The sequence below is a fragment of the Numenius arquata genome, chromosome 6 (assembly GCF_964106895.1).
Source record: "Numenius arquata chromosome 6, bNumArq3.hap1.1, whole genome shotgun sequence".
In the NCBI taxonomy this organism is placed as follows: Eukaryota; Metazoa; Chordata; class Aves; order Charadriiformes; family Scolopacidae; genus Numenius; species Numenius arquata.
The window spans coordinates 18,566,083-18,581,709 of record NC_133581.1 but is presented as its reverse complement, the minus strand read 5'-3'; the positions used below and the strand labels follow the sequence as shown (position 1 = coordinate 18,581,709).

At 37.9% G+C, this 15,627-nt stretch overlaps 1 protein-coding gene across 1 annotated transcript in view; it reads right to left on the bottom strand.

Moving 5' to 3' along the window:
• Positions 1-2,908: 2,908 nt before the first annotated feature.
• USH1C (USH1 protein network component harmonin) overlaps positions 2,909-15,627 on the bottom strand; it is a 50,499-nt gene continuing 37,780 nt past the window's right edge. Inside the window, exons 20-26 of the mRNA XM_074148747.1 lie at positions 10,516-10,578; positions 6,800-6,841; positions 6,431-6,484; positions 6,183-6,282; positions 4,691-4,800; positions 3,925-3,980; positions 2,909-3,008 (exon numbers count right to left, since the gene is read on the bottom strand). Coding sequence (XP_074004848.1) covers positions 2,909-3,008; positions 3,925-3,980; positions 4,691-4,800; positions 6,183-6,282; positions 6,431-6,484; positions 6,800-6,841; positions 10,516-10,578 — 525 coding nt within the window. The remainder of the gene's footprint in view (positions 3,009-3,924; positions 3,981-4,690; positions 4,801-6,182; positions 6,283-6,430; positions 6,485-6,799; positions 6,842-10,515; positions 10,579-15,627) is intronic.

Below are 15,627 nucleotides of genomic sequence, written 5' to 3'. Positions count from 1 at the left end.
TGTATCCGAGCAAATCAAGTTAACAAGGTAGATGGGAAGAAGAAATACAGTTTTGTGACTAAGCAGCAAGGCTGCAACTCAACTGTTGGTACTCCCACAGATTTCCCAGCTCAATCTTCTGTGCTCCTTTTGTCTCTGAAAAAGCAACACCAGTAAAAATATTCCTAATATCTAACCTTTAAGTTTTCTGTATTATGTTTTTTAGTGTGCTGAGACAGTGATAGCACAATCAAGCATTGGTTGCAGGCTGAAGTTCATTACTGGTTCTTTACTGTGGCTCTCATAGCACCAGAGCATCGCTTCAGAGAACACTTGATAGCATCACTCATCTATCTGCATTGTCATACAGCCCAGATGGCTGCAGTACGTAGGCAACTGGGAACCAGAGCAGCAGGAGTAGTACATCCTGCTGCAGTTTTCCCTCTGGTGATAATCCTGATGCATTTAGACCAGCCTGTTGGTTAGGAAGTCTACAGCTCTGGATAGATGCACACAAAGACCTAGCAAACAAAATAAACTGGAGCAGCTGCACTCTAAGTAGTTTGCCAACTATCAAATGATCAAATTTGCCCATAAAAACTCAGTAAAAGATTCCTGCAACTCAGCTGAGTTCCCTACTGTGCAGAGTGAATTTTCTTTTGAGTTCCACAAGGGTGGCATTCTGTTGCAAATGGATCTGTTATTAAAAATCAACTCAGAAATCTGTGTACTTTAGCAGATTAACTATTACTATGATGTACAAACCTGGAGACAAACAGGAAACGACTTCTTCCATTTGGCAAATTCAATTTTATTTCTGGATTAGTTGCAAGAATTAAAATTTTAAACATTTTAACACGTGTACTCTGCCAGACACATTAATTGGCATATTGGAACAATACTGCAAATGAAGAAAATCAATGTAATTAATCATCTCCATTTAAGTACAGAGTTATCAGGAACATAATTGTTATTTTCCTGTGTTACAGAAAGAAGGGTTTCCAAATCTTGAAAAGGCAAGATTTCAGTGGGAATTTGATATGCCAAAGAACTCTAAACTGGATCTCATTTAGTCCAGGTAAGAAAAATCTAAAACACAACATAAAAAACAGACCACAAACCAGCAGTTACAAGGAAGGAAAGAAGACAATGACATTTCAAAGGGGATATTCTTGATAACATAGAAATTACTGAGACTACAACTGTAATCATACTTATGCCAGTTTAGTATAGATTTGATGGTCTTGAGTAATTTACTTAAACAAAAGACATATAGTCACCATGAGTGAAATGTTACACTTACTGATTTCCTGCACAGTTTAGTCACATATATAGCCTCACTGAGAACAAAGTACATAACTGCAGATTGTGAATCACACCCAAATTTTCCACCCATGACTATGTGAGGGAGTAATTTTTCCCACCAATACAAATACTCATTACTATAACTGTGACTACACATAATGATTTTATCTGGACTACTTGCTAGCTATTTACTTTGATGGCAGAGAAGATTCTTTATACTGTATAAGCATCACCAAAATTATTCCTTATAATGCTAGCACTCCTGGTATTACTGGTCTTCATTCAGCAGGGTTTTCATACTCAAAACAACTCACAACTGAACCACAGAAATGGACATTAAGAGAGCCAGAAGAATATGAGTGAGAACATAAGTTACCTACATACATTCCTATCTCTCCAGGGAAAATCATTATATACAGAGTAAAAATATAATCCTTTTCACACTCAAGCTGGCCTGTGAACATGTAATCACAAATACTGCATGTGGGAACAGACATCTGTGTTCTATCTTCGTTTGCCATTTTGGTGTCTATTTCCAGGAAAGTTGGAAGACTATTTTCAAAAATTCCCCCCCAAATAGCAACAAATAGATTGAAAGCTCACAGAGCAAACTATGCTTATTGGCAGTCCTCAATGATCTTGCATAAAATTCTTGCTGTATGTCCATAGAATGATTTGAAACTACTCCAGTTACCTGAAGAATCTGAAGCCTCTATTTCAATTTATATGTCTGATTGCTTACGTTTCTTTCAAATAAAGATGCATGTCACGTGGTTATTGATTTCCTATTAATTTACAGAGCAGCAGGTTTCTGCAGGGAGAAGACTTCATTTCTCCAGTGTAGCCTTCTTTAAAAAAATGTCCTGTAGATAAAAAGAAAAAGAGATAGTGAAACAGATTCTTTTAACTGTAGTGCAATTTTTAGTCTTTCTGGTAAGTACAATTTTATATAACTGGATCTCAGTTGAGTCATTTTGATTTGTATTGCAGGTAATAATTGAGAAGACCACAAATATGCCCATGCAACAAGAAATCTTACCTTGGCTCATCTAGAGATCTATGACTATACTTACAGCAATTACAGCATAGAGAAACCATACACAGTAAGATGAGTTTATGAGACAAGGACAAACCCGTTGTATAGTGACAAATTAACACAAGCAAACTTCAGTGAAAACCAGTCATGAATACTTGTTTACAGGCACATTGTCATATAATACAAATGGAAACTTGTTCTTTGGACAAGCCTTAACAAGGAAGTAATTTGTTGTTACTTATGTACGTATGAATTCACAAAGCCACAGCAGTGGTCCACAGATAAGGAAAAAAAAATTAGATTAATCCTACTTGTTTAGACAGGACCTATTTATTTTATAGTCTAGCAGACGATAAACCAATTCTGCAGAAGACCTCTATGGGACATTACGAAGTAGAATCTAAATCCTTATATTTTAATAAGTCAGGCATGGCAAAAGCCCAAAGAACACTCCAGCATGCCAGGAACAAAAGCAAGCATGGCATGCAATGCACAGGCAGGCACATGCTGAAAAAATAACGCAGCCTCACAAAGGACAGTCATGTTAACCCAGGTCTGGCTATTCACCATGAGGGAATACTGCAGTGGCTACAGCTGCAGGAGATACCCTTGTCTGTACACAGGTGCACTGCCTTCAAAAACCTTTCTGTGTGTGTTGGGACTGACTGTTGAGGAGGGAATAGTAGGGCTAAATATACAGGATATGAAAACAAAAATAACAGTGACAGTTACTTCCTTGCTTGTTAGTTTATGCACAGGTATTAAACACAATTTTACAGCAATCTTCAATTGGTCTTAGCCAGTAAAACTACACTGATTTACAGCAACTAATACTCCAGTATTCTACATAGAACAAGAGTCTGGGTTAATAGAGACTACAAAACTTTCCTCTGACATTTTACTTGGTAGGAAAGGTATCTTCAAAACTTTTCCTTTAGTCAAGCTAGAAAACACTGGTCTTTCTTTTGAAAGCATTTGTCCAAAGTAAAGCCAAGTTGTATCGACTTGATATCTCTCTCACACTTTAAGCCATGGATTCTTCTGTTTCACAGCTATGATGATTATCTTTAGAAATAGGGCCTTGTGAACATCACAAATTGCCAAGACATCCAAATCACTTAGCTCTTTTGAAAATTTTACACTTAGGTTGGCTTAGACAAGGATAGTAACTGGAATCTAATTTAAAAAACCTCCACAAAATAGAATTAACTGTCTTGTTGTGATGAAGAATGCTTACGGGCATTTGTTTCCCCCAATTATGATCCACGGGACCACAGTAGGTGATCCAGACTAAAGTTAGTAATTTCCAAAAAAAAAAAAAAAACAAACCAAACCTCCCCTCAAATCCTCAAACCAAACCAAAACCTCAAATGTATGTAGTCACGTAGGACCAATTCTAAGAATCACCATTTTGAAAAGTCTGCGAACCACTGCTGTAATGCATGATACCTACTTATAACTATCAAGTTAGCAACCATGTGATGCAGAAGGTTATGTAGTCCATGAGGAATAAATACTTGAAATACGTCTGATAAAAAAAGCAAACTGTATAGACTGTCGTTACTAGCCTTTTAATCCCCCGAGAGAAAAGCTTATGCACTTACACTTCATCATCATATTCCTTTGGAGGTGATGCCGCAATAACTAAGTCAATCCAATCCTGAAAAAGAAATGCACAGGCAAACACATGATGCTAAATACTGCTTTTAGAGATGGCTAGTGGACCACCATGGAATATCAGATAGAGAATCAGGAAGGCAATCTATTCCTGGCAAACCACAGGTAGCAGCAGAAATATCTCTATTAAAGACTTCTATAGGAAGACCATTTCAAGATTGAGCTGTTTGATTTGTACCCTGAAATTAAAGAAAAATCTACTGGTCTTGCAACAAGCTTTTAAAAATAATTATTCTGAGAATCATCCTGTCTTTGGTCATCTTACCAATTAATACAGCTCTTGCAGAGAAAACACTCACTGTAGCTGAAGTGCAGTGTTACTTGTACATTAAGAAATCAAAGCTAAGATAAGCTATTATCATAAAATTCCAATCAGCTTGCAAGTAATTTTCAATATCAAAGAGAGATTTCTACAGATAAATGTACTATAAACACTCAGAATGTAATGTGTTTAAATACCAATCTTGACATGTGGCTCAATTCCACGAACTTTCAAAATAAGTTACATGTATGATTTTCAGAGATGCTATATACCAACATCTTATGCAGATTCCATCTCACTTTAGTAGTACATGGCATACCTGTTACTTTTGATGTTTGCAACCTTATTTGTGTTGATGTGACAATGTCATGAAAGAAAAGTATACCTCAAATGAATGTTGTAGGTAGAATTAAGTACTCCAGGTTACTTACCCCACCCATATTCCAAGCTTTTGCTAGCATTGCCTGTGCTTCTGCCAGCTTGCTGTCAATTAGTATCTTGCCATTTACAGCTAATATTTCATCCCCTTTCACTATGCCTCCTGGTGAAAAGACAGATATGGTATACATACACATAAGCAAAAATTCCATGAGTCTTTTCTGTCTCGTATTTATGAGGTACTTAATATAATGAAAAGTGCCTTCACTAAGTGTGAAGGCTTACACTAAAAATTGACACAGACAAAAAAGTTTGCTACAGGCAAAAGCAAAAGGAATTTTTAGGCATGGAAAAGCCACACTAATCTCTTATTGATCATGACCAGTAAGAAACTAGTTTAATAAAATTTTCTGTAGTAGCAGTTTGCCTGCCTGGGTAATCCCTCTATACAGCTTACAAACTGGGGTTGATTGTAGGCTGTTACTGCTATGAAAATGGCAGCATTACTTAAAGACTTGAAGGTATAAGTGGCATTTGTCAAGGGTTTGCAGGACTCATTCCTTTGAAAAAGCATGTGTAATGTTTAGTCCTTTGACTAGTTGATCTAGAATGAAGTACAATCAGCTAACTGGGACTGAATCTGAAGAGGGGGAAACACAGATGGTAAGGGGACAGCCTCAGTTATAAGAGATGCTCACAACAGGGAAGATTCAAAGAGAAACAGAGTACTTCAGAGAACAAGCAGCTGAGATGTTTTCACAGCAAGAGTGTCTTGAACTTAGGTGCAGGTTGGGACAAGGTCAGCAAAGACAACATAAGGAGATATTGTCCTGTCCGTCTACCTGGTCATCACGAGAGTTCTCAAGGAAAGGATGAGAAATACTGGCTAGTAGGAGCAAAGCCTGGATCTGTTGGTATGCACATTCTTGTGCCTTCCAGAGAGCTAAGCTCTTAGCCAGAAGGCTCTGACCTTTAGTGGGATTTTGGGAATAAAGCCAGGTGTTTTACAAAACAAATTACTATTGAAAGTAGCATTAAAAACAAAACTAAGCAGTGTAGTGTAGCCATGGTCAGGTAATTGCTTTGCACATGGAAGTACTACAGATGTCATTGGTTGGAAACTGTTAAATAATGGAGACCATATTCTGCTTTCCTTAATTAACAGAATATACCAGAGAATCAGGTGTTGGTTTTGGTTTTGGCTTTTTTTTCAGACTAGAGAAAGGGGAGCCCTTATTAAGAGAATAGCTCTTAACAGGTCATGTTATTGAAAATTTTGTAATGATACAAATACAGCAGCAGTAACCATTTCTTCTTAAACACTATTTATAAATTTTACATAATTATTAATTTGAGCAGCACCCTTCAAACCATGAGCCTCTCTGATCTGCCTTCAGCTCTTAAGAGCTGAGGCAGAACTTGGCTGCCTTGGACAATCTGAGTGTGCTTCTCAGTACCTGGCATAGCTATGAAATAAGCCAGCGACTCTCAGCCAGCCTAAGGAGCCCGTTTGTAGGAGCATTCAAATTCCCCACTGTTACTCACCATGTTTGTCTGCAGCACCACCCTCATAGATGGCAGACACGACTATCTTTCCAATCGGAGAATCAATTCCTCCCTCAACTGCAAGATCTAATGATCCTTCCTATTAAAAAAAAAGATTTAGTTCAGAAAAGGCTGTTAATTTTTGCCATCAACAGGAGCTTAGTCTTTCCTTCCTCCCAGTAAATGGGACTGGACATGAAATGCTTACATGAATCCTTTAACTATCAATCAAATAATAGAGTATTTACCTTTTTAATTCGTAATAGCCGTACATCTTTTCCCATAATCTGCTCTGGTGTAAACTACAAAAAGATATAATGATTAGTCATTTCCATCTTGAAAACACAAAATAATTAGGCTTATCTATGTAGTTTATGGGAGAAAAGGGACTTCTCCTTCCTCCAAAACAGTGACAAAGGAAGATCAGAACACCAGGTATCTTTTCCCGCAAGAAAGCTCCTTTTCAATTCCTTTTCAACATGACTAAAAAAGACAAATACACAAGCCCCAGCAAAACAACAAGCAAGAATCTCCTCACAGCCCTCAAAATCAAGGATGAGTTTTTTTCCAGCTTATTTCATATGAAACAATGAGACACGTTTGAATTCTCTCATTACCATTGAATATGGATCAAAGTCTTCCAAATATTTCTGGAAGCCCTGAGAAGAAAAAAATACTTAATTATAAAAACATCAGGCTCATCCACACACTTAACACACAAACACCATTTTATTTATTAGCGAAAGAACATGTAATTCTGTAAGTTATGAAAGAAGAGAGTAAACAGAGAAAAGCACAGAAAGGCAGCAAATAGTCCATCCTGACAGTCAGAAGATATTTCAAAACCTTATGACATATCAGCAGATTGAGCTGGTCATACTATGGAGCAGTTTCAAGGAATTGTTTTCCAGTCTGTCAGCTCCACAGTTCCTTTCTACACCTGACAGAACAGTAACAAATCTGGAAAGCATCATGGACAGGTATGTTCTGCCACACTCTTCTGAGCAACATTTCTTGGGACTATCGCCATGTTGGGCCCTATCTAAGAGAGGCAGAAGTGACAGGCTCCAATTCACCCGTCAGAAACGCTACTCCACAGTGTCTGGGTTGTAGGACCCTCTTCCAGCCCCCTTCTCTCCTCCTTTCCATGGAGTTTCAGGGAGTTGGCTCCATACCACCACAAGCAAACACAGGACAACAATCATTTTTGTTTTCGTATGGTTCTGTGGAGAACTAAGAAGTTTTGTCAGGAAGTGTCTGAAATGGGGAAGATAACATTGCAGTTAGGTAGAGCAAGATTTAAGGTCTGGGAGGACCCACACCTTAAATTTTCAAAACCTAGTACATTACTCTTGTGAAATCAACACTGCAGGGAAAAAGCAGGAGCCACCTTTTCTGCAAAGATGAGAGTTCCTGAGTCAGCAGTCAGGAATGGTGTTTGGACAGTGGTTTCTTGAGGAGGATTAGTAGTTACTAGGTAAGACTGTATGGGCGATGCTGGAGATTTATAAAAACTCTGCACTTACCCTACATATTAAAGTCAGGACTTAGAAATCTTTACTGAGGCACCTAAATGCTCTATCACTCTTGTGGCTTCAAGCTGCAATAACCTGGGGATATGGGAACAAGGCAGAACCACACAGCCTTTTGCTGACACAGCAGACAAGCCAGTATCTGACACAGACCCATGGTTCAGTGCGTGATCAAGCTTGATATATTCATTATTGCCCTCTTTTCTATTGGATCCATCTGATGACAAGGTCTATTCCACTCTCAGACTCAGCTAAGACTTTTCCCACTTTTAAATCAAATGCACAGCTTAAGATTCCTCTGGTATCTTTAAGGACTGGCTGTTAAATGACAAAGTTGCAGCAGAAAACACAAACGCCTCCTCCTGTTATCATCTTTCTTAGTTGCCTAATTTTGACATGACTCTGAATGATTCTCTGGGGTCAGATCTCATCCTTACCACCACTGCCTCTGACAAAGTCAGTGAGCACTACGATACAGGTCTGCGTTAGCAGACCCTCAGATGTACAACAGTGCTGCCCATTTGTCTAACCACACTTATACAGGCCATGCAACAGTGCTGCTGCTGACTCTTGCATGGACTGGCAGCCATTACACACAGGCATATTGAATAGTACAGCGTGAACCCTGGCTTTCCTGCAGGTTGTCTCTCTGTTCACCCGTTCCCCGAGATCAGAAGACCAACTTAAGCTAATCATGTGCTCATTCTGTATCTCTTCTGAGTTAGAGGAAACATTTGCAAGGGTTGAAGCATGACTTTGTCTGCCCAGGCTCCAGAGAGCTAAATCTTCAGGGCACAACTGCAGAACTTTTGCTTACTGCCAAAATTGTTTGGTGGGTTTTTTTTTTCCCCCATAGAGAAATATGTACTAGAAGCATCTTTTGGCAATAGGAACATGAGAGATCTTATTTAGCGTTTAAATTAGTATGGGTTGCATTACATTTGTTAACTACTAACTTTGAGGAACTAAATAAATGGGAATGTGATCACAGACCTCAGTAAGGGTAGAATTTCATCCTGGGGAAAAAATCCCAATCATTCATTCTTTTACAAAGTGTATTAATATTATTAATAGTTCTACTAAAATTGTAAGAGAAACATTTTACAATGATAGCTACCTAAACAACTAATAGTTTGAATAACTGAATTGGTATTGACCTTTGGAATCATGGCTGAAGCAGACATCTATGGTCTTGGAGCAAGCAACTTAGAGGAAAGAACTCCAATCTCAGCCAAGTCACTAGTTCATTATGTAATCTAAGGGAAGTCATTGAACTCTTTGTCCCAGGTCACCCTCATGAAAAACAGATGTTGCCCTTGAAGAAAGTTTTCCTGGGAAAATAATTTTTTAAACAGGAAAAAAACCCCTAAACCCCACAACAAAAAACCTGCAGGCAAAGAAGTAGTATAATCTGGATCCAATAATGTACAAATACAGCTACAATACAATGAAGACATCCACTAAACTGTAATACATCTTCCCAGAAATGGGCATCACAAATTTGGAGAGCAGAGAGTGCACTCCATATCCAAGCAGGGACTAATGAACCAAGCCACACCAAGTGGAAACCACGGTGCTAAGCCTACCCTCCCACTACTCAGGACATCTCAGGCAAAAGAGTGAAGAGCATTCTGATCCTTTCTTGACTTACAATAACATAAGATTGAACACAAGTAGAATTTGTAACATTAAAATGATTGCACTGAAATAACTGACTTCTATATTATAGGTAAAGTTATTATTTAAGAAAAAAACACACCCCAAAACCAAAACACAAGCACCTAAGCCAGTGGTACTGCTCACTGAAGTTTCTAGCATCAATAGTCAATAGGAATTGAGACCTGATTGAGATAAACAAAAAAGAACTAAAAGAGAAACCCATGACCAGATATAACACAATTTTCCAAAAACCACATTTGCTGAGAACACAACTGTTATATATACAGAACATACTAACATTCAATGGCAACTGAACAATCTGAAAGTTTGATTTATATCAGCCAAATACAGTTTTCCCTTCTAGATCGAAACTGATTGAAAAAGAAAACATTCATTACTTATCTTAATGGTTTACCACTCAAATGCTCAGAAACTGTGTGCCAACACTTTCATATAACATGGCAATGCATCTAACTTAGCTTGCACTAATGAAGGTGTTTTGCACAGAAACTGGCATGTTTAGCAGCAGCAGAGAAGTTAAACACAAAGTTCGCTTCTTCAAGGGACTATCTATTGAACCACCAGTCAACCATAGAGGAAGACATGAAAACTTCATCACTATGACAGAGGAAAGCAATATAAGTACTAATACAGCAGAAAAATCCTACACAAAACAGAAAGACTATATGAGTAAGTGCTTTCTGCCACCAGTTCCTTTGATTTCCTACCAATAACTGTGTTATGATAATAGCTCATTTATTAAAATAAGTAAACATTTTATTACTGAACACATTGCAACTGGAGACTAAAATTTTTTTTTACATTCCTAAGGTTTCCTTGTTTCTTTAGTCTGCCAGTATCAGATCAGTTATCAGTGTTCAACCACCTTAAAGATTGCACTAAACATATAAGTAGTTACAGATGGTTCAACCTGAACGATTTACTACCCTCTCATTCTTCATCTGTCCAGACTAGCAGGAGCCACAGGCACACACTGAAAGTTTACAAAGACTAGCAGTTTTCACGCACTAGGGCTGTCTTCATCCTCTGTTTTAGAAACTGAGTAATAGGATTAGAGAGGAAAGGTTCATGATCAGGCAAAACAAGAAGTACCACACAAAACATGGAAAAGGTTATTTTACTTGTTTTTTGTTAGATCTAAATGATGAATTGTAAACCACCATCCTTTTAAACATCTCTTGTGGCTGCAAAAGAAAGAAAATTGCCAAACCATGTATTAACTTTTTGCTGTAAATAAGTATCACCTCCTCACAAATAATCTCACTGCCTTTTTTTTTTTTGTCTTCTAGGGACTGCATCACACTTGCACATATTAGTACTTGTTCCCTTTACCATTTCAAAATGAGAGAACACACACAGTGAAATAGTACGAAATACAAAGAGGAAAAAATTCTAGAGAAACTACATAAATAATGCACATTTCCATAACACAAGTTTTCTTAAAAATATATTCCATGACTCCTTTTATCCCTGATTTCTAGAGAACAGTGCTAGGGTCTCTGCTCCATGATTTTTGAAAAAATAAGTGGGAAAAACAAACGGACAAAATGCTAGACAAGTAATTTCCAAAATACTGGAAAGTCATGGTAAGTGTGTGTTATACATTTAAGATTTGCTCTCCTAGCAGGTAATATCCTACACTGAAAGGTGAATTCCATTATTAAATTCCTCATGAAGTTGATAAGCTGAAAGAAAAGATATGTGTATTTGGGCTCATCCTGAAAGAGGCAATTACCTAAATACCAATAACTAGTACAGGGTTCATTCTACATAAAGAAAAATTCCTCCTGAATTTAATTGACTTATTTTTGAGTAGTCCTGCTTCAATTTGGATATCTACAAGTAATTTCACAATATTGATTAATGACTGCTGGATTTTATGTTATTGGGTTGGGCTTCAATGATTTTAACCCCATATTGATTCTGTTTTTCCTTCGCTTCCAGTGCTTTAACAAAATGGTAAACAAAAAATGTTGAAGTCACTTAAAATGGAGAACCTCTTATTATGTTACAAAAATTTTCAAAACTAAAGTGTGTTAAAAAAATAAATATACAAAACAATTGTCACACTGCTCCAGCCTCCACTCAAAACCTTGTATCAAATCAGGTAATGTATTTGAGTCTTCTGAAACAAGAACAACTTTCTACAGACTAAGTATGGTATTTACATTTCCAAACTCAATTTGCTTTGAAAAAAATGACTATATTTCAATTTTGCTACTGATTCTATCAGTGTTCTATCGTCATACCATTACTTGGAAACATATATCTATTCCTGAATTAAAGTTTTGTGGTCTGCGTTTAATGAATACAAAGACTGAGTTTTCTTTCTTGAAGAACTTTTTGGCAAGTCTGGTAAGATTTTCCACAAAATTCTTCAGCCCCTCTCTAGCCACTTAAAAAAATAAATTTATTTCCCTTTCAACACAGATGGTTTTGGTATAGCAATGGTGAATAATAACTGAATTTTCCAGTCATTGCACATCTTACCACACAGCATTCTAAGCACCTGTCTGCAGTGTGCACACTGCAGTCCCGCAGAATCAGGCTTCAAATCTTGCAAATTAGAGGAAAGCTTAAATATTCATTCTTCCTTTCAGAAAAGCTGCATCCAACAGCAAAGGAACAAGGGAAGAAAAATCTTTAGCCACAGCAGCAAGTGCATCAGTCTTCCAGTTCACACAACAGGATGTTTCCAATAGTTGGGAGAGCAGAGACTGATGTTCATGTTGTTTTTGCTTCTCTCAAAACCCCATCACTAAATCATAACAATCCTCTCCTGTACTCTGAGCCAAAATTTAATTAGCTCTGCCACAAGAGTATTCCAATTCACTCTAGTAAAGCAAAGACGAACAGTTCACACGGATTTTGACCCAGAGCAGCCCCAGGCATTCAAGGTCACACTCAAGGTTTAATCCTCACCCATCATTTCCCTATCTATAAGTGAGAACAATTTCATTTTCATGAACTGCTAAAATACCTGGGAATTCTGACCTGAATTCAGTTAATATGAAGACTTAAGTCACAATAGAAACTTCACTGTTCCTATCTGGCCCAACTACCTTCCAGGTAACAGGAATGTTTTACCCATTCCTGCATTTTTATTTTATTCTTATGTTCATGTTTTTTTATCTTCTTTACTACTGAATTGCTGAAGTATAGGCTCACTTGATTAGCTGTTTGCATCAAGTACATTCAAGACCAAGTTTGGTACTCAGGACAACCAAATTCAGATAAAACCAAGGTAGAAGGAGTTATGTGCATTATGTCATACTAAGACATAAAGACTAAAGATGCACAAGTTTTGTGAAATCTAGCAAGTCAAGAAATAGGGTAGCAAAAGACACTTTGCCTCGGGTGATACTTCCCTTTGCTAAGAGAAACTGAACTGGTCCTGTATCTGAACCGTTAACTTAAATAAGGAACACTCCTCCTCCCCACCTCCCCTTCAGAAACAAAAATAATTCCTTCTGAATGAAATAAAATTATAATTCTTATACATTTCTGGAGGCAAGCCAATACCTCGTCATATGCTGGCCTTTTCATTTTTTAACTAATAGAAGTAGCTTCCTTCTCTATTCCAGTATCCATGCAAGTCTTACTCCACATACTACTGTGACTTCATTGCAGCCAGGATGAATGTTCTTTACTGCATTGTCATAAAAGGAAGTAAGAGGTAACAGGTCCACAAAACAATTTATAGACTGATATTTCTCTCAAAGTCCTATCAGAATATTGCTCCCACTGAAATTGTGATCTTCCAACTAATATGAGGCAGTTTGGGGATGAGATGATTGACTCTGAAACATTTTAGCAGACTTGTGATTTGGAAAATGTGCATGCATGCATAACAAATCATAAGAAATTTCCCTATGGAGGTGGATCTTATTGCAAATTTCTCAAACTAATTGTAAGCAGTCAGTAACAAACAACACAAGCAACATTTTCAATTTGTACCATGAACGTCTGATCACACATAAGGGTAATATCAATTTTGCAATCTACTTTACATTTGCACACCAGGCATTTATTTTCAAGAGCTACATTGTATTAACTGCAGATTATGATTTATCTCTGTTCATTCTTCCCCTAAGGAATTTCAAATTGCTCAGAGATGAAGAATTACTGAACACAATTAAAATGAAAGGTCCAAAGCTCCAATGCATACAACTGAAGGAAGCATCTACATAATATCCTCAGGGATTTGAATTTATTTTTAGTTCATGTACCTGCCTTCTCTTGAGCAACTTATAAAAAAAAGTTTATAATATAGAAGTTTCAAGATGACTATCTCTGTGGGAAAACTGGTTATTATGTATCACTAAAATTTGTTCAAACTGTAACTGGAAAAAATAGAGGAATAAATATCTAAATTATTAAATTATTCTTTCTATTAAAGCAGAAAATGACAAAAAACGCATCCCACTAATGAAAAACAGCTAGGAATATTGTGCCCATCATTTATTGTCAGATATAGCATAAGCTTGTAATTAAATAAGTTAAATGCAAACGTGATGTATTACCCATCACTTAGAAAGCTCACATGTTGAAATACATTGTCATCATGGACTTAGGCAAAGCATTTGATACTGTCGCACATGACATCCTGTTCTCAAAATCAGATGGACCACTCGGTGGATAAGAAACTGGCCAGACAGCTGCACTCAAAGGGTTGCAGTCAATGGCTCCATGTCCAAGTGGAAGCCTGTGACAAATGGTGTTCCTCAGGGGTTGGACCAGCGCTGTTTAACATCTTTGTTGGAAACATGGACAGTGGGATAGAGTGCCTATGACACCAAGCTATGTAGCACAATAGAGGGAAGGGATGCCATCCAGAGGGACCTGGACAGGCTTGAGAGGTGGGCCCATGAAAACCTCGTGAAGTTCAACCAAGCCAAGTGCAAGGTCCTGCACCTGGGACAGGGCAATCCCAGGCACAAATACAGCTTGGTCAGAGAATGGATTGAGAGCAGCCGTGAAGAGAAGGATTTGGAATACTGGTGGATGAGAAGCTCAACATGAGCCGGCAGTGCACGCTGGCAGCCCAGAAAGCCAACCACATCCTGGGCTGCATCAAGAGAAGTGAGGCCAGCAGGTCACAGAAGGTGATTCTACCCCTCTACTCTGCGCTCTTGAGACCCCACCTGGAGTACTGTGTCCAGCTCTGGAGTCCTCAACATAGAAAGGACATGGACCTGTTGGAAAGGGTCCAGCAGAGGGCCACAAAGATGATCAGAGGGCTGGAGCACCCCTCCTATGAAGACAGGCTGAGAGAGCTGGGGTTGTTCAGCCTGGAGAAGAGAAGGCTCCAGGGAAACCTTATAACAGCCTTCCAGTACCTAAGGGGTGCCTAAAGGAGAGATGGAAAGGGACTCTTTATCAGGGAATGTAGTGACAGGACGAGGGGTAATGGTTTTAAATTGGAAGAGGGGAGATTTACATTAGATACTAGGAAGAAATTCTTTACTATGAGGGTGGTGAAGAACTGGTATGGGTTGTCCAGGGAAGTTGTGGATGCCCCATCCCTGGAAGTGTTCAAGGCCGGGCTGGATGGGGCTTTGAGCAACCTGGTCTAGTGGGAGGTGTTGGGACTCGGTGTGAAAGGTGTTGAAAGACTCGATGATCATTAAGGTCCCTTCCAACTCTAACCATTCTATGATAATACAGTGTCTTACTCATATAAATTTACACATGTCCACACACATGCATATAATAGACACATAACTCTAATTGTAATGGCATACGTCATGATGACCCTTGACAATAAATATTAACTGGTCCATCAGCTTTCTTAGATGAATCCTCAGGGCCGTCATTTGGGAGTTATCACCTGTTAGAGCAGTATTTCTCTTTTTTTTTCAGTAAGCCTTGGCCTACCTTCCCTCATATACTGCAATTCCCAAAGATGCTACCTGGTTGGTCCTAAAATATTTAGCCTAAAGGTTTTTTTCTTCAAATACATTTGAAACAGAAATGGACAAGAAATAAGAAAAAGAATCTGATTGTGAGTCAACTTTGCAGTAGCACTACATGACAAGTATACTGAAATCTAAGACATAACAATGAACTTTTTTTCTCTGGAAGTGAAATGATGAGTTATATATCTACATTTTAACTATGTTCGTGACTATTTACAAAGAAAAAATAATGTAATAAAATTTTACTATTTCATTTCTGACAAAGTAATTCAGAATTAATAAAAATACAAGCCAGCATGTGAATAAATTAAAAAT